The sequence below is a fragment of the Stegostoma tigrinum genome, chromosome 19 (genome assembly GCF_030684315.1).
Source record: "Stegostoma tigrinum isolate sSteTig4 chromosome 19, sSteTig4.hap1, whole genome shotgun sequence".
Lineage (NCBI taxonomy): Eukaryota > Metazoa > Chordata > Chondrichthyes > Orectolobiformes > Stegostomatidae > Stegostoma > Stegostoma tigrinum.
Window position 1 is genome coordinate 60,632,542 of NC_081372.1, and position 23,855 is coordinate 60,656,396.

At 42.5% G+C, this 23,855-nt stretch overlaps 1 protein-coding gene across 3 annotated transcripts in view; it reads right to left on the reverse strand.

Moving 5' to 3' along the window:
• Positions 1 to 23,855, reverse strand: part of vapb (VAMP (vesicle-associated membrane protein)-associated protein B and C) — a 131,590-nt gene that overhangs the window by 13,861 nt on the left and 93,874 nt on the right. For all 3 annotated transcript variants that reach the window (XM_059652891.1, XM_048549728.1, XM_048549727.1), the window contains exon 3: positions 686 to 789. In XM_059652891.1, coding sequence (XP_059508874.1) covers positions 686 to 789 — 104 coding nt within the window. The remainder of the gene's footprint in view (positions 1 to 685; positions 790 to 23,855) is intronic.

Genomic DNA, 23,855 nt, shown 5'->3' on the forward strand with positions numbered 1-23,855 from the left:
GGAACAGGAAATAAGATGAAAAGAACATTGTTTAGTTCCAACTGAAACACTGTGTTCAGTTTTGGCAGTTTATATTAGAGTAAGATAAACAAATTTTGGCAGGAAATAAGCCCAGAATCATCCAAACAATACCAGGACTAATGGGGATCAATTAACTCAGTTGATTGGATGGCTGCTTGGCAATGCATTGTGATGCCAGCAGTGTAGGTTAAATTTCCATACCAAGGCTTAGGTTACTGTAAAAGGCCCACATTCTCAGCACTACCTGACGTTTGATGACCCTTAGGCTAAAAATCTCCCTCTAATAACAGAGCCTTCTGGGGCAGAAATGACTTTGCTTACTTTACCAGGACTGAAGTGCTAAAACATGCTGATAGGTTGCATAACATCAGCATATGTTCTTTGGAGTTTAGGAGATCAAATGGTCAACTACCCAAAATGTTCAAAATACTGTAAGTACCAACAGGAAAGAGACACAATCCAGAATAAATAAATATGGTGTAAACATGTGAGCAAGGACATTTGGAAATGAAATAATTTCTCTCAAAGGATAGTGCAAATGCAGAATTCTCTCCTCTAAAGTTTCCGGGTGTTGGGTCAATTAATGTTTACAAGACAGAAATACCCAAATAACGCATGAAATGAAATCTAAATATATAGTGTAGCAATAAAAGCTGGTACATACGACTGCTTCCATATCCTGGCAATCTGCTGGAGCAACCATGGACTGAACCATAAATTTGTGCTTACTTTTCTCATTGGGGTCATAGTCAAATGGTTGTAGCATCACTGTGAAAAGAAAAGGAACACCATGGATTAGAAGAAAGATTTGCACTGTTCAATTACTATCTTCCTCTCTCTGCTGGGTACTATCTACTTCACAATAACTACCCAGTTATCAGCAAGTTGACACTGCATATAAATACGAGACATACACATATTCTGGCCACTTTCTGTTTGTGCGCGCTGTGGGGTGAGATTTGCAATTGGGGATAACGTTAGACCACCCTCAAAAGTAAACCCAACCGTAAACTGCAATACTTTGACTAGCTAAACATCTGTGAAAAACACAAGTTTATTAAACATGGCAATAGTAAAAACATCAATATGCATTCCCAGACATTCTATACAAATAAACTTGTCTTTTTAAAAGAAGGACTAGGGAAAGACAATTTACCAAAACATGTCAGCATCTAGTTGGTAACATGACTGTTGCAGTTAAACTCAAAACCTCACCCAGGCTCATTTGTAGCCTCCCGACAGTATATCCTCAAATCAATAAGCTGAGAGACCTTGAAGTTACCTAACAGTTTAAGTGACAATATGTTAAAACTTACATCCAAATCCCTTCTCAGCATGAATTGCAGCATCCAGGATAGTGATTGATGGCTCACGCAAGATAAATCCCTATCACAGATAAACATTATGCCACCAATTAATTGATCAATTATTAGCCCAAGTACTTTTCCCAATAGTATAACATTTGGCCGATTTGGAATGATTTACTTTCAATTACCTTCTTGAATTTTCAGGGACAACTACTCACAAGTGGAGGGAAGCACACTGTGCAATCACAGCATGTCATTCATTATAGGACAGGAATGACAGAAATGTGACCATGTGCTTTCAACAACAACGTTCTAATGTCTGTTCAGGGCAAGGAACTTGGAACCACAGACTGAAGTCTGCATAGTGACATAAATAATGTTCTCCAACAATCCCATTAAAATTGAGAGGCACCAGAGTAAGGTGGAACATTGGAACAATGTGCAGTGTCAACTCAATGGAGGTGATGTAAAATCATTCTCACCAGGTTACCTAATTTAGAATTAGAATTAAAATTACTTGCTCTCTGCTTAGACATTTAACTGAAACAAGATTTGTTTAATGTTGGGGGAGATAACTGAAGCCTGGAGATGTGGTACCTGGTGACGTAGGATATCTCCAAGGCTTCAAATGTTTCCGATCTCCATGTGTTCAAGAAGCTTCCTCTTCAGCGACAGAGTTCAGAGTTTGAGGGTGCTTTTGGAGACACTTGCCAGGATCAGCAAAGTGAATAAGGGAGAAAGGGAAGGTAAAATCATCAGAGTCCCAGAGGACTGCACTCTTGAGACACAGACTTTAACCTGAAGATCACAAAATCTCAGGTAGCAGGTATGGTTGAGAAGACAGGGAATTTATGGTGACTTCAGCCAGTGTGGGAAGCGAACCTACACCTGTTGGCATCTCAATGCAGCACAAATCAGCTGTTGAGCCACCTGAGCTAATTGACACTAGTAAGTAAGAAGTGCAAAGAGAAAACAATGTTTCAATATTGCAAATGCTTCAACACACTGTCATTGAATACCAAAGATGTGTGGCAATCACCTTGCAGAAGCCACTGGAAACCTCAGTGCTGATGTGCGAGAGAGTTCGAAACTGGGGACTACTAAAGAACTCTCAGTGCAACAGACAACATTCCTTATGGTGCGCTGCTTCCCAGGTGTGAAGGTGTCGAGGTATGGAACAGGGCCCAGTTGCAGAAGCAGAACAACGGACAGCTTATGGTTCAGATTGTAACCAATGACACAGGAAAGAGACGCAAAGAGAGGCCTCAAAGATAATTCCAATATTTCAGAGATCAGACATTTGTGAAGCTGAATTTCATAAATACAATTACAAGAAGAAGAACTGCAGCCAATACTGAAAGTAACATACAGGGTCTGAAGAGACCTGGAAGTCGGTAAAAAGGGTAACAGGAAATGATGGCCCCAAATTTACTGAGAAAATACCTGAGTTTAATAGCAAGGGAGAGAAACCCTATGAGTTCCTGAACAATTTGCATTGGTTTTTGTGAGGCTAACAGTGGAACATAAACTGCTGCATGTTTCAGATTGTTGCTGCATTTATAGATGAATTGCCAATTAAAAGCATTGGTGCTTTTTGACTTAAGGACCTCTTTATTGATGAGAATTATGCTGCTGCAATATCATTGCGTGTTGCCAGCACAGACAAGAAACAATTAAAACTGGGAAGTGGTAGAGACCTTTCAAATTTTACGTCTTTCCCTGTCTGCTTGATTTTCTTCAATTCATTTTTAATTCATCCTTTCTATCATTTTGACATTGCACTTCCTGTTCTGGATTATAACCGAAAAACAAACATTAAGGAAGGTCAACACACTGGACTGGATCATTACAAAGGGTCTTGCAGGGCAGCAGTAGGGTCCTTAGCTGTGGGCTAGAAAGTCTGGGTTTAAGTACCACATGCTCCAGAGATGTGTCTTAACACATCTGAACAGGGTGATCAAAATTATAAGGAACTAACTCTATAAGCACGCATTAAGTAGCACCTGCTGTGATGTCCCAGTATTTCTTAGTCAATTATGTGCCATTGAAATGTGATCAGTGTTGCAATCAACTTTAGCAAGTTTCCACAAAGCAATACAGTAAATTAAAATCAATCTGATGATGCAAATGAGGGATAAATATTGGTCATATCATTGGAAATAACGCCTTCACTTTGGTTCAAATAGTGCCATAGAATTTCATTACATCTAGCTACAAAGTCAGTTGCTGACAACTCATGTGCCAGCATTTATTACCCATCGCTAACTGCCCTCAAGAAGGTGGCGATGAGCTGCCTTCTTGAACTGCTGCAGTACATTACCCTACAATGCCATTAGGAGCAGAGTTCCAGGATTCTGACCCAGCAATGCTTAAGAAGAAATGTTCAAAGGGAGGGTATATTATGCAAGAATTAAGTTGGGCGTGGGGTAGGGGTTGAAGCGAAGCAAGACTTATACATAAGAAATTTTAGTGGTAGTATTGATTACATCAATTTTCCTTTACAAAATGTAGCTTCATGTTGGCTAAATTGTTAAATAGAAGACATTACTTCTGCAAAAATGGACAGAAATGAAGATTGTGTAGCAACTTAGAACTGGAATATTGATTTTTGTCAAAGCTTTTCATCTTATGCTCATCAGGGTAATTCACAAAATATACTAGTGTAAAGGGAATAGAACTTGTTTACACTGCGTGAGAAGAGAGTATTGACTAGTCCATAACTGAACTCTGATTGCCATGGAAAATGACCAGCAAATGGTGACTGACACAAACAGCCAAGTTTTACTTAAATTTAGTCCAGGCTAACTGATTTTGATATGATGAAACCTTGACCAGAGATTCTGCAGAGTTGAAATATATGCATTGGTGTAATATGTATACATGTTCTTTCTGCCTGCAAAGTACAGGACCCTGTGAATTAATATATATAGCTTCCAAAAGGTGCAAGTGCTATGGGCCTGACTGACAATCAAATTGGTTGTCAGCCTAATTCTTAGGCAATAGTTGTCCAATATTGAATGATAGTTAATGTTGGACACTGTTTACGACGGGCAAGTCTTAAGACCCAAGTAACGTTATAGGGACCTGGGTTCAAATCCCACCATGGCAGATGACAGCATTTGAATTAAATAAGAATCTAGAGATAAGAATCTAATGCTGGCCACGAAACCAGTATTTCAGAATAACCAACTTGGTTACTGAAGAAAACTGCCTCCCTCACCTGGTCTTGCCTATATGTGACTCTAAATCGCAGTAATGCTGTGATTTTTAACTGTCCACTGGTAACTAAAGATGGGCAGTAAATGTTGGCCAGGTCAGCATTAACACAACCTCTAAATGAATAGAAAAAAACCCCTCTTTTCAGATTTTCATGTGCAGGCTGTTTAGATAAGTAGTTTATAGCTGAAGGGACATGCTGTTTAATTCATCAGTGGGATTACCAGCTTTCAAACATCTTTGTTAGGTTCCTTGAGAAAAGCATCATTGATGGAATGACACTCAAGTTCCAACCTCTTTCATGTTTCCGATATATAGATGAAACAGTGCTATGCTTGAATCTGCAGCTAGGGGGATGAACTTCATTGCATATCTGAATGGGTTTTATTCTATGTTCAAATTCACCATTGAAAATAAAGCAACCCTTTCCTCAATGACCGAAATGAGGAATCAGTCAATGGGTTCCACACTATTATTTTCAGCGCAATACTTTTACTGTTCAATGTATGTATTGAAATTCCTATAGTTCTACATAGTGGCCTCCACTCAAAGAGGGCATCCTACTTATTAATTTGAAGTTCAGGTTTGATGCTGAAATAGGACCGGCAAAATCGACCCAGTGGAATAATAGTTGCTCTGTTCAAATTGTATCTTGTGAAAACTTATCAACGGACCCAAGGGGGTCACTTTTAGTCCTGAAAATTGGTCGATCTCCTCAGATTATCCTGGAACAGTAAGGTATTTCAAAATGTAGGAGCAACAGGCAAAGCTAGCTCTCTCCCACTGTTACTGTGTAGTAGCAATGTGAGTGGTGTCAGCTAGTAACAAGTCACTACAATCAATGCAAAGATGTTTTGCCTATTTCATGTCACAAATAATTATGATGTGTGAATTTCAGTGCCAGCGTGACGCTAAGCATATCCCTTCGGCTGTTTGCCACACGATACTAACTATATCCATTCAACCTGTGTTTGTTAAACTTAAAACGGTGTCCAACATTAGATGAGATTTTACAATTGGACAACATTTGCTAAATAATCCTCAGGTCACTAACAGTTATGTGGACAACTAATTTATGATAGTCAGGACACGCACGTACATCTGTTATTGAAGGCTACAGATATTAACACAGAGGTCTCTGCCCTTCACAGACAGAAAAGAACATAGAACATATATTGTGCCCATTTTAACTTCAGTCGGTGACAGACACTCTCTGGCTCATTCCTCAGGGCAATAACTTGACCAGTCACAGTCAACCTGCTTGGTTTAAAATTTACACAAAACTTGTCAGCCATCATCCACTGTAAGATCTCTATCAGATACTATTTGTCAATCAATCAGCACTCTTTTCTCATACAGTATGACAAAGTTGCTTTCCCTTTCCACTGACTTTTCTTGCAAACTCGTATTGAAAAATATGAAGAATTAATAGAGCACAACCATATCTGGGCAGGCACAGGAATAGGCAAACAGTAACCAACAAGTATTAGCATAGCACAACTGCATCTCGACATGCAAGAAGTTGGCAAACCCCAGCCAAGAACAAGGAGGAGGCGGACTGTGACCAAGAACGGATGTGGTATCAATCGTGTTATACAAATTTGGATGCATCATGAGAATACGTAAGTTACTGTACCTTGATATGAAAAATTTTGCTGTACCTATTGTTGTGGGAGTCAGAGGAGTGATGCTGCTCTGTCCTTGAGCTCTCCTGTACTTGCATGATTAAAGGAGACCAGTAAAGGATACCTTAACCAACAGATGGGTTATTTCTACCAACGGCACAATAGTTTGGTGTTGTCGGAAGATTTCAGCATGCAGGGGACACTAAGTGGATAAAGCACTGGGGAGGTGAGATGATTTGGAGGCGGAGGAAAGATAGTGCACAATAACATCTTATCCAGGTACCACAGTCAAGGGCAGGGGACGCTTGAAGGGGTCCATGGTGCAGGATGTAAATGTGATACCTAAGTTGGTAAAACAGATAAGGAAAGACAGCTGGGATATAAAAGCTCAGCAGGTTTGGTAGACGAGGCAAAAAAAGACACAATACAACAAGGCATATTTTGTTTTCTGGAAGCAGCAAGTAGAAAGCTAGGAATGACTACCCGAAGCTTGCAAGAAAGGGGTAATGGCAGTAGTCCTAACTGCTTCAGAGGCATGTCACAACTTTTATTTTTGAAATAGGTTGATCAGTAAAATAGGTTAAATTTTAAAAAAAAAGACACCTAGGCTGAAGGGACTGTTGTGATGTGGTGATAAGGTCCCTGAACCAGAAGTCACAAGTGTTTCGGAAGTGTGTCATAACATTTCTGAACAGGTTGATGAGAAAGTATCTAGGGGAGTACGAGAGTATGGACATCATGATGATGGCTGTGAATGACCCCCTCAGTGGCACCGGCACTTAAGTAATCAGAACTCTAGCAGTGCCCAGCGGCACCCATGGTATCTCAGTCCAGTGCAATGTCAAAGGAACCCAACTCGTACCCTACATCATTCTTTCACTCCCACGGAAAAGCAGATGTTATTGCAAGAGTTGTTTTATTAAAGTCAGAGAATTGTGGAGAAATTGTACGGTGGAATTCTGGTAGAAGCTGGCAAAAATGCAGGGTTTCCACATTTTGCTTCCTGTTGACCCAGATCAAGTGTCGAAAGAATGTTTGGGTTAAGATAGCACATAAGTATAAGCCATGAAAGTTGAGCAAAAAGAAAGACAAATCTGCTGAGGGGGACTTGTATAAAGCATGTAATCATCATCACTTAAGTCACCTGAGAACCAGGGCAGAGTAAATGGGGAGCTATTACCGCAACCATACAAACGAAAGGGAAACATAGACTATAGATGGAAATGGACTGCATCTGTCCAGTTCTCAGAGAACCACTATGTGGACAGAGATGATACGGTGTTCTTAAAAATGTTAAAGAAAGATATGAAGGCTGTCTACCAAAAGGTTTTAAAACTGGACAAGAACTGCGACAGTATTACCCAATGGTCACCAAGGTGAAGGATCCGACACAGACTAAGGCAGTGGTGCTATGGCAGCATTAGATCTGGTCTGGTGCTCTTGTGGCAAGAAAGACTGAAAGGCACTATGAGGACGACTAAAACCCAGGCCAGGGACATGCTGTAATTGCCAGGTATAATAACAAAGAATACAAACAAGTAGGAATGGCTGGTTGGCTTGGGGCAGAGATGGAGGAGAGATGCCTGTGTGGTTTAGCAAAGTTTTCAAATTAGAAATAGATGGTAGAATATTCCCTTTCCAGAGTATGGGTCAAGAGGAAAGCAGAAGACACCATGTGAGGGACAGGTCTCCTGACAGAATTAGTGGTGGTAATAAGCCCCAGGGAAAGGAGGATAGACTTAGGAAAGACAGAGAAGGTCATGCCAAGGTCAGAACAGGCTCAGCACAGTAAAAGATATCACTGGAGGATTTGAATGTACAATGAATATGGAGAATGGTAAGGGGAACAGTACCAGAAGGCATGGACATTCCACAAAATGGAACGTGAAAATTAATATGGCCCTGTAGAAATGCAGGATCCACTCTATCTGGCACATTAGGAGGCATTAGAGTCAGTAGGGGAAATAGTGCAGGAAATACTAGCTTAGGAGTAATCCAAGAAGCCAGATTATTGACTAATGCTCTTTTGGCAAGTCCAGAAGCTGGATAAGCCCTATTGATTTACTACAGATTACACAGTCTTGAATCAACTGACCTCAAAGGAGCATCCTATGCAGTTGCTGACTTGCTTGCTGAGCTGCTAAGTTTATTCACAGATGTTTCATCACCATACTGGATAACATCATCAGTGTGAAGCATCAGTGTTCTGTCCCACGTGCTGTCTGTGTATCCTGGTTTGCTGGGGTGGATGGCATCACTTCCGGATTTGTTTCTTAATGGTTGGTATATGGGGCCCAGCTCTACATGTTTGTTAATGGCGCGCTGGTTGGATGGCCAGGCCTCCAGGAACCCTTGTGTGCGTCTTTGCTTGTCTTGACCTAGGATGGCTACAATGTCCCAGTCGAATTGGTGTCCCTCTTTGTCCATGTGTATTGAAATGAATAGTAGCTGGTCATGTCTCTTGGTAGCTAGCTGGTGTTCATGAATCCTGATGGCTAGTTTCCTTCTGATTTGCCGTATATAATGTTGTTGGCAGTCTTCGCATGGTATCTTGTAAATAACGTTGGTTCTGTTAGTTGTGGCTGTCAGATCCTTTATTCTTGTCAGTAGCTGTCATAGCGTAGCTTTCTGTTTATGGGCTACCATGATTCTTGGGGGCTGGAGTAATCTGGTGACCATTTCAGATATGTCCTTAATGTATTGTAGAGTGACTAGTGTCTTAGGGCGGGTTGTGCCTTCCTGCTGTGTAGGTATCGGTGAACTACGCAACACAGTCTTCCCAGGACAAGCCAGACAAAGACACGTAGAAGAATTCCTGGAGGCCTGGCACTCAAATGAGAATTCCATTTTGAGCTGGACCCCATATACCAACCAATAAGAATCTGGAATTGATGCCACCCACCCTAACAAACCAAGATATATAAATAGCAAGTGGGACAGAGCATCAATGCTTCACCAGAGGCACACTGATGATAGTACCTAGTATAGTGATGAAATGTCTGTGAACAAACTTATCAACGAGCAAGTCAACAAAAGCAAAAAAAAACTGAAGCTAGAAATCTTCTGAAGAACCTTGGAGCAACCTATCACTGCTAAGCCCACCAAGTTACTTAAAAACCCAAATCCGAACAACACCTACTTACAGTCTCGGAAACTGAAAATGGATTCTGGGCTTTAACTTTGGCCCCTGAATCTGTTCGCCTTTACAGTACTGCAGCATCAGTATACATGGACCCATTTGCCTCCAAGTGTTTCACACCTACCCAGCTTTAGTTCCTGGGCAATGAGGAGAATAATGGACTAAGTACTGATTGGTGAGGAGGGGAACCTTCTGATTCAGTATGTTGGTAACTTGCTCTTGGACTCTGCAAATAGAACATGTCAGTGCCTTATTCCATTTACACCAAACTCTGAACCATGTACATAACTCCTCGACTTTACTTAATCTATATGAGTTTGCTTGTGGTTTAGGTAGCAATCCAGAAATAACCTTGTATAAAGCATATAATGTTGGTTACTTTCTAATTTAGCTCCTAACTGTGCAGGTTGCTTGAGCAGAATCTCCCTTCTAGCCCCCTCAATACTGTTAGTATTGACATGGACAACACAACTGGATTCCACTCCTCCAACTCCCAATACAGTTCCTAAGGAGACGTCCTTAACCCTGGCATCAAGAAAGCAACACAGTCTTTGGCACTTATGCTCACAGCTCCAAAGAAAAGCATCCAGCTACTTTGTGACAGATGTAGTTGTAATGACACTAATCTAGTAATCCAAAAACCCAAGTGACAGGCGACATAGTAGGGACAATGGGTTGGTACTCAAATGGACAGGATGTGACCAACAGTGTCCCACAAGGATTTGAATTAGAGCCTCCACTCGTCACTGAATTAATTAATAACTCGTACAATGGCAAAGCAAGTCATATGTCCAAACTTGATGATGATGCAAAGCTTGACGACACTGTTGACAATGTAAAGGATAGCATAAAATTACAAACGGACATGACAGACTAAGTGAATGAGCAAAACCGCAGCACCTGGAGTTCAACATAAGTAAGCATGAGGTTATCCATTTTGAGCCAAAAAAGGATAGAACAGGGTACTTTCTACGTGGTATGAGGTTAAATACAGCAGAAATCCAAAGAAACTTGGAGGCTCAGGTATAAAGATCTTAACAATGTCTCAAACAGGTGCAGCAAAGAATCAAGAAACCTACTGGAATGCTGACCTTTATGTCTATAGGGCAGCAGTACAAGGATGTACAAGTTATGCTACAGGTATACCAAAATTCTGGTTAGAACCCACTCGCAGTACTGAGAGAAGGTGGGGGAACCCCCCCTCAGAAAGGAGATATTGCACTTGGACGGATTACAACATTAAGTTTGCAAGCATGATACCTGGACTTCAAGTTATGAGGAGAGAATGTATGAATAGGCCTGTGTTCTTTGAGAATTTAGAAGGTTAAAGTGTGATCTGCAGCCTTCAAGATATTAACAGAGTAGATAAAGGTAAATTGGTTACGGCATTCTAAATAGGGGCATACCTGTGAATTAGGGCTAGACTGTTTAGGAGTGATGCACGGAAGCACCTCTACACACAAAGTGCGGTAGATGTTTGGATTTCTCTTCCATAACGGCAGTGGATGCAGGATCAGTTGTCAATTTTAAATGTGAGACTGATACATTTTTGTGAAGCAAAAGTATTGAGGGATATGGGCTAAAGGTGTTAGGCCACAGGTCTCACTGAATAATGTCACTGAATGGTGGGAATGGCTTATCTCTGTTCTTACTTTAATGTCATGGGAACCATGGGTTTGAAAACCACAATGGCAGATGGCGAAATATGAATTTTTTTTTTGAAAAGCTAGCCAAGTGGCAACTACTGCCATTTGTGGTGAAAATCCACCTGGTTTCTGGGTCCTTTAAGGAAAGAGATCTGCCATCGTTGCCTGGTATGACCTACATGTACCTCCAGATCCACAGCAATGTGGCTGATTTTTAACGGTCCTCTGGGCAATTAGAGATGAGCTGGCCTAGCCAGTGACACCCTTATCCCATGAATGAATTTTAATGAAAGAACTGATTCACAGCAACGTGGTTGACTCTGGGTTGGCCTTTAGGCAACTGAATGGGCAATAAATGCTGGTCAAGGCAGTGATGCCATATCCCTTGAAAGATTAAAAATAATTTTTCAGTCCCCTATGTTTCTAATTCCACTCCCCAGCTAAATGGCTCTCTGCACCATGGCACCATCGTCGGTTCACTCATCTTCCCTGCAGTGGCAACTCTCATCTACACAACTTCTAGGTACCTCGCAATTGGTGCGCAGTTGCAGTCTAATGCTCTTCAAAACAATCTCCCCGGGTCTCCATACCAACATAATCAGTAGTCATGCCCACTTGTCCCTGATCACAGACTAAGTATGAATTGCTCAGTGAGGGGGATGACCAGTTCCTGGAGCAAAGTGTCCAGTGATTTTCCAAGAGTTCTTGTGACTGTTGTAGCATCCCTCCCCATAAACCAGGAGGTCAATATTCAAGTCCCATCTGCTCCATATGTGTGTCATAATATATCTGAACAAGTTAATTTAAAAATGTCCTCAGGTAACTTTCCATCTAATATGGCACACTCAGACTCTAGCTCCTCAAATTTTCAAGCTGCAACTACTTACTAGAGATATGTTTGCACACAGCAGCTCCCAAAAGCTGCAGTTAATTAATTAATTACTCTAGATTCCTTCCTCTTTACACTTTGTACAGGCCAGAAATATTCACCAAATCTACGAACTCATGTCACATTGTGGTTTGTGACCTTGAGATGTTAGCTAATCCTGAGAACAGAAGTGATAACTGTTCTCAGTATTTACTGCACACTATGTTACGAGCAGTCTTAAAGTCAATCTGCTGAGTCTGATGCCCAGATATCCAATAAAGATGCTATCATTCAATTCAACAATGAGCTTGAAACAGAAGTCCCAACTCTTTAGACATGCATTTCCAATCATCAACCAACTGGGTTCTTGTTGATGGACACAAATAAAATAAGCATTTCCTTCGCATAACTGACATTGACTTTTGGTCGGGACTGCCCTGATTTCTGTTATGAAAAGGCTTCCCTAGAACATGTCACAAGTTGTACGGCCCCCACTGAAATCTGCCAACCTGTAGTCTGTCAGTAATAGAAGTGAGCCCTTGTTGGCATCTCAGTTTTTGAATAGGGGTCTCCCCTACCCCAGGGTGAATGTAAAATCTTAGAAACAACAGTATGAAAACTAGTCATATACAAAATATATTAACATTTCACATGCTATCTCAATTCTCTATGACACACTGTGTAAATCAAATTGAACAGATCAGTTAATACAATGATGAACAGAGATGATAGCCAAAACAGTTAGAATTGTATTATGACATACCTGTAAGCAGACAGTAAGTAGTGTCCCAGATTTAATAAATAAGTGAAATTTTACAACATGCTTTAAACACTACAAGAGCTGAAAAAAATAACCTGAACTTTGCAGGTTTTGTTACACGATGACACAACAAAGAAGCTTCAGTTTCTGATCCAGGATCTCTGACTCGTCAACATAAAATCGCCATAGTCCCACAGGACATAGGTTGCTCTCTCAGTAGAGACACAAACAACTGGTGGTGATTTAATCCAAGGGCCACCACACCTCAGGCGAGGGGAAAGGTTGAGAAGAAGTGTGCTTCCTGGTAATCTCAGCCTGTGTGGGAATTAAAACCATTCTGTTGGCATCACTCTACACTGCAAACCAGATGTTCAGCCAGTGGAGCTTACTCTGCTACAAAAACAGAAACTGAAGAAATTCAGCAGGTTTGACAACATCTGCAGACAGGAAGCATTTAACCTTGTGGATCCAGTGACCCTTCTTCAGAACGGACAACTTCTGTCTTTGTTTCAGATTTCCAGCATCTGCTATTAGTTTTATTTCAGAAACAACTCTAAACACTTGTGTGGAATGCACTAAAAGTTATTGAAAACATGATACTCAGTTAATTTTACATCCAGGCAGACTGCCAATTAAACAAGGCAAGTTATCTTCAGGGACTGTATCTATGCAATTATTAGTTTCATCATTTGGAAAGGCATCCCCCTTTCTGATGTAGGGTCTAGGCCCGAAACGTCAGCTTTTGTGCTCCTGAGATGCTGCTTGGCCTGCTGTGTTCATCCAGCTCCACACTTTGTAATCTTGGATTCTCCAGCATCTGCAGTTCCCATTATCACTCCTCTGACATCGATATGTAGTAAAATATAGCATTTTCTCTGTATGCAACATAACACAAATGAAACCTCCCCCATATATGACTTAACATAACACTGTAAATAGCTCAAGTATCAGCACAAACAAGATGATTCTGAAAGTGTGAAATAAAGGCATCAATCTAAATTTGTGAACAACAATCACAGTGCGATCACTTCAATAATCAAATGCTTGCACACATATTGGTTAATGATACCAGGTGGAACATTTCCATTAACTGGTAAATGCGGAATTAGTCACTTTTCTTATCCCCCGAGGCTATAAATTCTGGATTTGTTTTACCATGGCTACAATGATTAATGTGTTGTGGAATGAACAATTTTACTTGAAAGAAAATATCTTCTTCTCAGCAGGCATGTTTCAATTGCCTTAAATGCAAGAATCATAGCAATAAACTGTTACTGGGTCCACTTTTAAACCATCCCCCAAACAAGAGGCCAATGGCTGCAGTGAGGTGTACACCAGCTTGTACAGTCCTCCTCCGAAATCCTGGTGAGTTTGCATTACTGACAGACTGGCAACTTCAGAAATTCATGTGCAGCAGTGCTGACACCCAGGTGTCAAGCAGTAGCTGCACATTTGTGAATTTTCCACAAGACTGCATATTGTGCGAAATACAGTTTTGAAATTCAATAATGGGATGTTGGCATCGCTGGTTGAGCTGCATTTTCCCTAGCTGCCCATGAGAAGGTAGTGGTGCTGAGCTGCCTTCTTGAACCACTGCAGTCTACATGCTATAGATTAAAACCAATATAAAGGGTACAGGGCCTAGAGGAGAATAGGGAGGGCTGTAATAGCTGATGGAGTTTACAAAGATAGGGTGGGGCATAGGGACTGAGGAGGTTACAGAGACAGGGAGCAGTATAGGTGCTGCAGGAGGTTACAAAGATAGTGAGGAGTGTAGAGACTGGAGAATGTTACACAGACAAGGAAGGTTTGGAATGGAATGCAAGATACAGAGGGATGTTGAGGCTGGAGGGGGTTATTGAGGTAGGTAATAATGTAGGGGCAAAGAGAATACAGAGATCAAGAGGTGTACAGAGAATGGAGGAGATTGCAGCAACACAGGGGGTTGCAGGGGCTGGATGTGGTTACAATGCTAGAGAGTGCTACAGGGACTGAATGAGGTTACAGAGATAGGGAGGATGTAGGTGCAGCCTCCTTTCTGCTCACTGTTATTCACAGGGTAGAGTCTGTGAATAAAAGAGAACCGTGATATCACTAATCCTGTCAGCCTTTTCACTCTGCTCACACCAAATGGAATGTACCGTGAGACTACAAGGAACAAACAGGAAATAGACAAGTTTCAGTGCTATCAATAAGTTCAATAAGAAAACATCCAATGAGGAAGCTCAGTAAAAAGTTGCAGAAATATCCGCCAATGTGGAGAACAATCCAAGATACTTTATAGGCTGATAATGAAAGGAATGCTAAATAAAAGATTAGAAAGGACGAACAAAAGCCTGGTGAAAGTCAAGACATCTAATGAGTGCCTTAAGGACGGAAATCCAGAAATGGGCCAAGACAGATGAAAATAAGGGCCTCGGCCAGTCTCGTACAATAAAGTTGTGTAAGCCCATGTTATAAGTGCAGCATTCTGGTTTGCAGCGTCAATGTTTCGCAATTTCAAACTAAATGCATACAAACGAGACCCTCAAGATGGCATTCCCAATTGCATTTCTTATGCATTTGTAAACGTTCAAGAGAATCGTAGAAACCCTAGTGTGAAAACAGGCCATTCGGCTCAACAAGCCCACATCAACCCTTTGAACGGCATCACACACGGACCCATCCACCACCCAATATTTCCCACGGCTATCACATCTAACCTCCACATCCCTAGCCACTATGGGGCAATTTAGCATGGTCAATCCATCAAACTTGCATATCTTTGGATGTGGGAGGAAACAGGAACACCCGGAGGAAACCCATGTAGACACTGGGAGAATGTGCAAACTCCACACAGTCATCCGAGGGTGGATTTGAACCCAAGTCCCTAGAACTGTGAGGCAGCAGCGCTAACCACTGAGCCACTGTGTCGCAGAAGTTGAAGTTTAATTAGAGCAACTACCCCATCATCACCACTACCACATTTGATCAAGCACCCAAGGCCCCACCCCACTGCTGGTGAAGGATGGAATGACTCTTCTCAAAGAGAAATTTAAAAAAAAAATGCAGTGGGGAGTACTTCAGAAACCTCCTCAACAAAGGCTCTGCCATTGATCTGAGCACCCTTGAATGCATCCCACAGAATGCTACATACCACGAGCTCAGCAACACCCCAGCACTGCATGAAATAGAGAAGGCCATCACCAGCTTAACAACAAGGCTGCTGCAGTAGATGGTATCCTCACCGAGGCACTGAAGTGCAGTGGCAAAGTGCTCCTGCTGCAGCTACACACCCTTGTCCACCTTATCTGGAAGGAGGAGAGGATCCTAAGAGCGCTCCAAGATGCCAGTCATGAAGCAATCTACCTCACTGCAATGTTTCACCTCACCAAGTTCCCTGGAGTGGATTTAACTTGGAGAAGCCCTGGGAAAAATTATTCAACCTCTGCCAAGTTCAAGCCAAAACCAAAGTCACTGAAACCAGCATCATCGAGCTGCAGTATGCAGATGATGTTTGTGTGCGTGCAATCTCAGAGGATGTACTCCAGACCATCATCAGCACCTTTAAGGAGGCATGTGCGAGCATGGGCCTCACCCTGAACATCCACAAGACGAAGGTCCTGCACCAACTAGGCCTAGTATTATGGAGCAAAGCCCTAATCATCAAGGTCCACGGGGAGGCCTCAGAACGCTGACCACTTTCAATACCTCAGGAGTATCCTATTGGCCAAAGCAGCCATTGATGAAACGATCCAGCATCGCCTCCAACGTGCTAGCACAGCCTTCGGCTGCCTCAGGAAAAGGGGTTTAAGGACAACATCAAATCCGACACCACAATCATGGTTCACAGAGCTGCTGTGGTGCCTGCCCTCCTATGTGGCTCTGAGGCATGGACTGTCTACAACAGACCCCTCAAACTGCCACTGGAGTTTAACACCCATGCTGCTGCACAAGATCCTGTGAATCCACTGGAAAGAAAGAAGCACAAATACCAGAATCCTTGAACAGGTCAACATCACACACATCGAGTCACTGACCACCCTTAATTGGGTTAGCATGTCATCATCCACATGACTGACATGAGATACCCCAAGCAGGTGCTTTACTCCCAGCCTCAAAAAAGCAGGCAAGCCCCAGCTGCATATGGGAAGCACTTCAGTGATACCCTCAAGGCCTCACTGGCGAAGTGTGGCATTCCCATAGACACCAAAATGGAATAGTAGTATCTGGAAAGGTGTTGAGCACCTTGAGAGTTGCTGTTGGGGAAAAAGCAGAAGTCAGGTAAAAACAGCAAAAGGAGCATGTTGGCACACAAACAGCTCCATCCACCCTTTCATGTGACCGTCTTCTGCCCCAAGTGTAACAGAGCCTGGGGTAATTGCATCAGTCTGCACAGCCACAAACAGACTCACCCCAAGACTCGAAGAGAGGCATCCTTGTCTGCGAGGGACTGCCAATGATTGTCATTTCCTCCAGTCACAGATTCTGGGCAATGCTCACAGTCAGGGATCGAAACACCTCGGGACATTTGACGAGACAATAGGTGTGACGCAAAGGCAAATTATTCTAAAACATACCTGAAAATAAAACTGAGCTGTTATTTGGTTCATAATCTCCAAACTGGTGAGCAGAAATCACTTCATGCCATCGGGCATACACTAATCCACATAACCAAAGCAGAAATCCAAATCCAAACTGGGAGAGTAACAAACATTCATGTTCACCTAAAATGAGCTGACAGTCCAGAAATAAATTCTCACCACCTAAACTGCACACTGTACAACTTTCAGAATTGCATAGTACAGAAGGATCATATTGGGCTCATCATGCACATATTGGTTCTTTGGAAAAGCTACTGATAAGTCCTTTGGCTCCAATTTTCCTTGCAATTTATCCTCTTTCAAGTTATCACCCATTCCGTGTTTAAAGCTTCCTAAATTTCTTTCTAATATCTTTGCAGGCAGTGCCTATCAACTATAATGTGCTGTGAAAAATAATTGTCACCCCTCTCTGGTTGTTTTACCAATTATTTTAAACCTAGGTCATGATTGGTGGAGGCAATTTTTCTCACTACTGTCATAAATATTTCATAAGTACATACTCCTTGTGTATTACAGATTTGGTTCACGTCATAGCCAAGACTGCCGGCACTGCAGATGGTTTTTACAGCATTCCAGCTCGCATAATCTGCCCAACGCGGCATTTATTCTGTGACTTTCCCATTTACAAGGCGGCCTAAAATGTTTCACAGCTATTGAAGGGTCATCACTGCTGTTATGCAGGTACATACAGCAATTAATTTGTGCACAGCAGACTGGCACAGACAGCAAATGACTCAAGAGAACAAAGTGTGTAGCTGGATGAACACAGCAGGCCAAGCAGCATCTCAGGAGCACAAAAGCTGATGTTTCGGGCCAAGACCCTTCATTAGAGTGGTGGATGGAGAGAGGGTTCTGAAATAAATGGGGAGAGAGGGGGAGGTGGACCGAAGATGGATAGACGAGAAGATAGGTGGAGAGGAGAGTATGGGTGGGGAGGTGGGGAGGGGATAGGTCAGTCCGGGGAGGACGGACAGGTCAAGGAGGCGGGATGAGGTTGGTAGGTGGGAATTGGAGGTGCGGCTTGAGGTGGGAGGAGTGGATAGGTGAGAAGAAGAACAGGTTAGGGAGAGGGGGAAGAACTGGGCTGGTTTTGGGATGCAGTTGGGGAGGGGGAGATTTTGAAGCATGTGAAGTCCACATTGATACCATTGGGCTGCAGGGTTCCCAAGCGGAATACAAGTCGCTGTTCCTGCAACCTTCGGGTGGCATCATTGTGGCACTGCAGGAGGCTCATGATGGACATGTCGTCTAAGGAATGGGAGGGGGAGTTAAAATGGTTCGCGACTGGGAGGTGCAGTTGTTTATTGCAAACCGAGCGGAGGTGTTCTGCAAAGCGGTCCCCAAGCCTCCGCTTGGTTTCCCCATTGTAGAGGAAGCCACAACGGGTACAGTGGATACAGCATACTACATTGGCAGATGTGCAGGTGAACATCTGCTTAATGTGGAAAGTCATCTTGGGGCCTGGGATGGGGGTGAGAGAGGTGGTGTGGGGGCAAGTGTAGCACTTCCTGTGGTTGGAGGGGAATGTGCCGGGTGTGGTGGGGTTGGAGGGGAGTGTGGAGTGGACAAGGGAGAGAGTGGTCTCTCCAGAAGGCAGACAAGGGGGGAATGGAAAAATGTCTTGGGTGGTGGGGTTGGATTGTAGATGGCAGATGTGTTGGAGGATGATGCGATGTATCCGGAGGTTGGTGGGGTGGTATGTGAGGACGAGGGGGATTTCATCCCCTATTCCCAATTCCTTTGTCTCCGCCGCACCTGCTCCCAGGATGAGGCATTCCACTTCCGCACATCCCAGATGTCAGTGTTCTTCAAGGACCACAACATCCCCCCCGCAGTGGTCGAGAATGTCCTTGACCATGTCTCCCGCATTTCCTGCAACACATCCCTCACACCCCGCCCCCGCAATAACCGCCCTAAGAGAATCCCCCTGCTGCTTGGCCTGCTGTGTTCATCCAGCTACACACTTTGTTATCTTGGATTCTCCAGCGTCTGCAGTTCCCATTATCTCTGATCACCAAATGACTCAATTTGTTCTGGGTCCTCATTCCTGCCAGTTGGAGAAAAAGCAGCACTGAAATCATTGGGTTAATTCTACCTCAAGCCCCACAAATTGACAATTTTATCATGGCATGCACACAGCAAACAATTTGCGACTGTGGCAGACATGAATGATACCAAGTTACCAGGAGCAAACAAAATCTCTTTCTTGTTCATAGCAATAACTCCGAGTGATGCCAACAACAGAAGGAAAATTAGACCCATGATACCACAGGGTGGAGCAGATAGGAGGAAAGAATCATCAGCAAGGAATGCCCTCCCGAGTTGGTTCCAGATGTGTAAGCAAAACAGTCAAATGTTCCAAATTAAACTTCAAGAAATTTCTCCTGATTACAATCTTGTGAGAAATGTGTGTCATTATTCTGCTATTTGAATGTGGCAGTCAGATGTCTTTTGATGAACATCACTGCAGAAAATGCTCACAAATACAATTTGCATCTGTAGTCTCCTTACCATGTGGTTACAATGCAATTGTGGGAAGTGAATGCAATCAAGGCTCTGCTGCATTTCTATCATTCTTAAATGAATTAAAGCCTTGTTATTGCTTTTGCAGTGACCATTATTCAGTATTAACTGGTGCACTTCCTGTCATTTCCTTCACCGCAAACATGTTTGAAATAAAATTAGGATACTATTAAAATTTATTCTATTGTGAAAATTTTGTCCATTATTTCATAGTCTCTTCAGACTTTGGGTGAAGTTTCATTCAAATGTTTTAATCCTCCTTTTTGAACACCAACTATTTTTTAAAATTTCACAAGATTTTTTCTTTATGTTTCTGGGTGGTAGGTTAGCATTACCTAAAGCCATCTACAACTCTAGCAATAAAATATAACTGAGGTGGGAACAAAAAGGATTATAGAAGGGACTAAGGTTCAAGAGCAATACTGAATGAGAGAGGGTTTACAAGGAGTGGTTGACTGTAGAAAAGGATGGTATTGAGTGACAGAAGCAACAGTGGAGACAAAACGTGATTTGCCGCAAATATGAAGCAGGACTGAAGCCCAAACGTATCACCAAAATAAAAGAAGAATCTACAATGTTTGTCTAGTTACGTATTCAAGAAACATAGGCAACAAAAGGAACACTAATGAGGTGCTAATAGAGGGACAGATTATGTGAATTGATGAGAAAGGACAAAATCACAAAGCAGCACATTGGGGGGAGTTCAGTGAAGATTGTGGCACTTTGGAAGAAAGTAGCTGAGAAGAGGTATAGTATGGTACGGTCATCTGTTGCAGAGAGGGAACATGATGAGGTGAATGTTAGAGATGGATGGTATTGTCAAGAAAGAGAAAAGGATAAAGGCCTCAGAAAGTTGTAAAGATATGTTGGGCAAAAGACTTAAACACTGCTGGAATGGGTGAGCAACTGGATGGCGTGGAAATGTGAGAACAACCTGCAATGTGGTAACCCCAAGTAAAATTAGAGGAGCCAAAACAGGGTGAAGATTGGCACACAGGTCCACATAAACCATCTTCAGCTGTAACTGTCCAAAGACCCAGTGAACAACAGACTTTATTCATATTACAGAATGTTAACAGAACATTAACACAATAAAATGTTTCAAGGCACTTTCAAAGGAGCATCGTTCAACAACATACAGTATCAGGCCATATAAGGAGTCTTGGGTCAGCTGACCAACAACTCACCAGAGACATAGGTTTTAAAGGTCTATCTTAAAGCAGAAAAGAGCATTGTAACAGATGGAGAAGTTTGACGAGGTATTCTAAAACTATACTGAGGCAAATTTTGTCAAAGTCACCTGGAAGAATGCAGCTCCAACACCACTCAAAAAGCTCAACACTATCTGGGACAAAGCACCCACTTAATTGAAGATTCACTCCCTCCAGCACCATGCACCATTATAGTGTATACTACCTGCAAGGTTCCTTCAACAGCAATTTCAAAGTCTGAAGCTGCCAGCTTCTAGAAGGACAAAGACAGCAGATATATGGAAATATCATCACCGGCATGTTTCCCTCCCAGACACAAATCAACCTGACTTGGAACCATACCGCTGTTCAACAACCATCATTATGTCAAAGTCCTGGAACTCTCCTCTATGCAGCAGACACTACAGTAGTGGTAATGTCACTGGACTAGTAATCTGGAAGCTGATGGTATTTGTATTCAATTAATAAATATGGAATTAAAAGCTAGTCTCAGTAATAGCAGCCATGATTGTCACAAAAAATCCATCTGATTTATGAATGTCCTTTAGGGAAGGAAACCTGCTGTCCTTACCTGGTCTGACCTACACTTGACTCCAGACCCACAGTACGGCAATGTGGCAGATTCTTAAATACTTTCTGCAATGGCTATGGAAGCCAAAAGCAATTAGGGTTAGGCAACAATTGCCAGCGCTGTCAGGAAAGCTCACACTCCATGAAATCGTTTAAAACAAAAAGTGCACTGAATGTACTTAGATCACAGTGGCCACAATAGTTCAAGATGAATCACCACCACCTTCTCAAAGGCAATTAGGGACGGACACTAGCCTAGTGTCAGTGATTCCTGCATTCCATAAAACAATTTATAAAAATAACAAAAACCTGGGCTGCTCAAGAGGCCAGAATTAGAGGAGCCCAGAGATTTTTATGGGATGTGGGTTAGCTGGTCAGCATGTAATGCCTGAGCCTAGTTTTCCTTGAGAAGGTGGTGATGACCTTGAATTACTGCAGTCCCTGTGCTGTAGGTAGACCCACAGTGGTCATAAGGTGGGAATTACTAGATTGTGACCAAGTGACACTGAAGGAACAGCAATATATTTCCAAACCAGGATTGTGAGGGGCTTAGAGGGGCACTTTCAGTTGGTGGTGTGCCTATGTTTCTACTGTACTTGTCCTTCTAGATGAAACTGGTGTGGGTTTAGAAAATGCTATCTAAGGATCCTTGGTAAATTTCCGTAGCGCATCACCACGATAACACATACTGCTGCTACTCAGCATCAGTGGCGACCTGAGTGGATGCTTGTGGGTGTGATGCCAATGAAGTGAGTTGTTTCATCCTAATGGTATCGAGCTTGAGTGTTGTTGGAGCTGTAAATGAGGAGTCAAGAAGCGAGTTACTTGGCAAAGTAGTCATAGCTTCTGACCTGCCTTGTAGCCAGTGTTTACATGGCGAGTCTGTTTGAGTTCTGGTCAATGGTAATCTCAGGATGTTGGTAGTGGGGCATTCACTGATGGTAATATCACTGAATGTCAAAGGATGGTGGTTAGATTGTCTCTTATTAGATATGGTCTTTGTCTGGCATTTGTGATGTGAGAATGTGACTTGCCACTTGTCAGCATAAGCCTGAATATTGTTCAGATCTTGCTGCATTTGAACATGGACTGCTTCAGAATATGAAGAAGTGCAAATGGTGCTGAACATTGTGCAATCATCAATTCTGACCTTATGATGGAGGAAAGATATCTCAGGAGGATTCCAGAGCTGAAGGAGATTAGAGACAGAGAGAAAAGTCACAAAGGAATCTGAAAACAATGATGAGCATCGCTTATAGAGTCAAGAACATCAGCGAGCATAGCATGTTGGGTGAGCAGGATTTGGTGTGAATCAAGATATCACTAGCAAAGTTTAGGATGCCAGTTAAAATAAAAAATTCTGGATAGCAAGCCAGGAATGTGTTGGAACAGCTAGGTTTAGGAGATAACAAAAGCCCGGATAAGATTTCAGCCACTAAGATGAGGTGGGCCATATTTGGGTGAATTGATGGAAGTAGAAACAGTGCTCTTAGCAATTGCATGGATGTGAACAGAAGTTCATTTCGGGGTCAAACATGACACTATGTTCTCCAACATAACAAAGTGTGAAGCTGGATGAACACAGCAGGCCAAGCAGCATCTCAGGAGCACAAAAGCTGACGTTTCGGGCCTAGACCCTTCATGAGAGAGGGGGATGGAGAGAGGGTTCTGGAATAAATAGGGAGAGGGGGGAGGCAGACCGAAGATGGAGAGAAAAGAAGATAGGTGGAGAGGAGAGTATAGGTGGGGAGGTAGGGAAGGGATAGGTCAGTCCAGGGAAGACGGACAGGTCAAGGAGGTGGGATGAGGTTAGTAGGTAGGAAATGGAGGTGTGTCTAGAGGTGGGAGGAAGGGATGTTCTATGTTCTCCAACAGCCTGGTTTAGTTTAGACGGTTACCAGCAAAAGGACTGCAGTCTGTTTAAGGAGCAGAGTTTGTCTGTATATCACTGAAGGCAATGATTTTGGTCTTTGTGATAATAAATGAAAGAGATTTCTGCTTTTCATGTACTGCCGTCTGATAACATAAATACAGTGGAGGGTTTAATGAGAAATGGTAATGAGGTATACGTGCACATGTGAAAATTGATGCTTTTCATGCAATGCTGCTGGGGGGGGCAAGGTGTGAACGAGAAATAGGAGGGACCAGGGATAGGGTCTTGACAAAACTAGAGGTAACAGTTCAGAAATGAATAAATAATCAAGTCAGTGTTTAAAAGTTACCAAAGAAAGGGCAAAACCTGCAACATGTCACATAATTATTGCTGGCCAACGGGATTGCTTAAAACTAACTGGAACGGTTGTACAATCAATATTGGCTAAACAGATCTTACATAGTAGTATTTGGAAATGTTCATGATTAATACTTGTCAATGCATTTGCTCAAA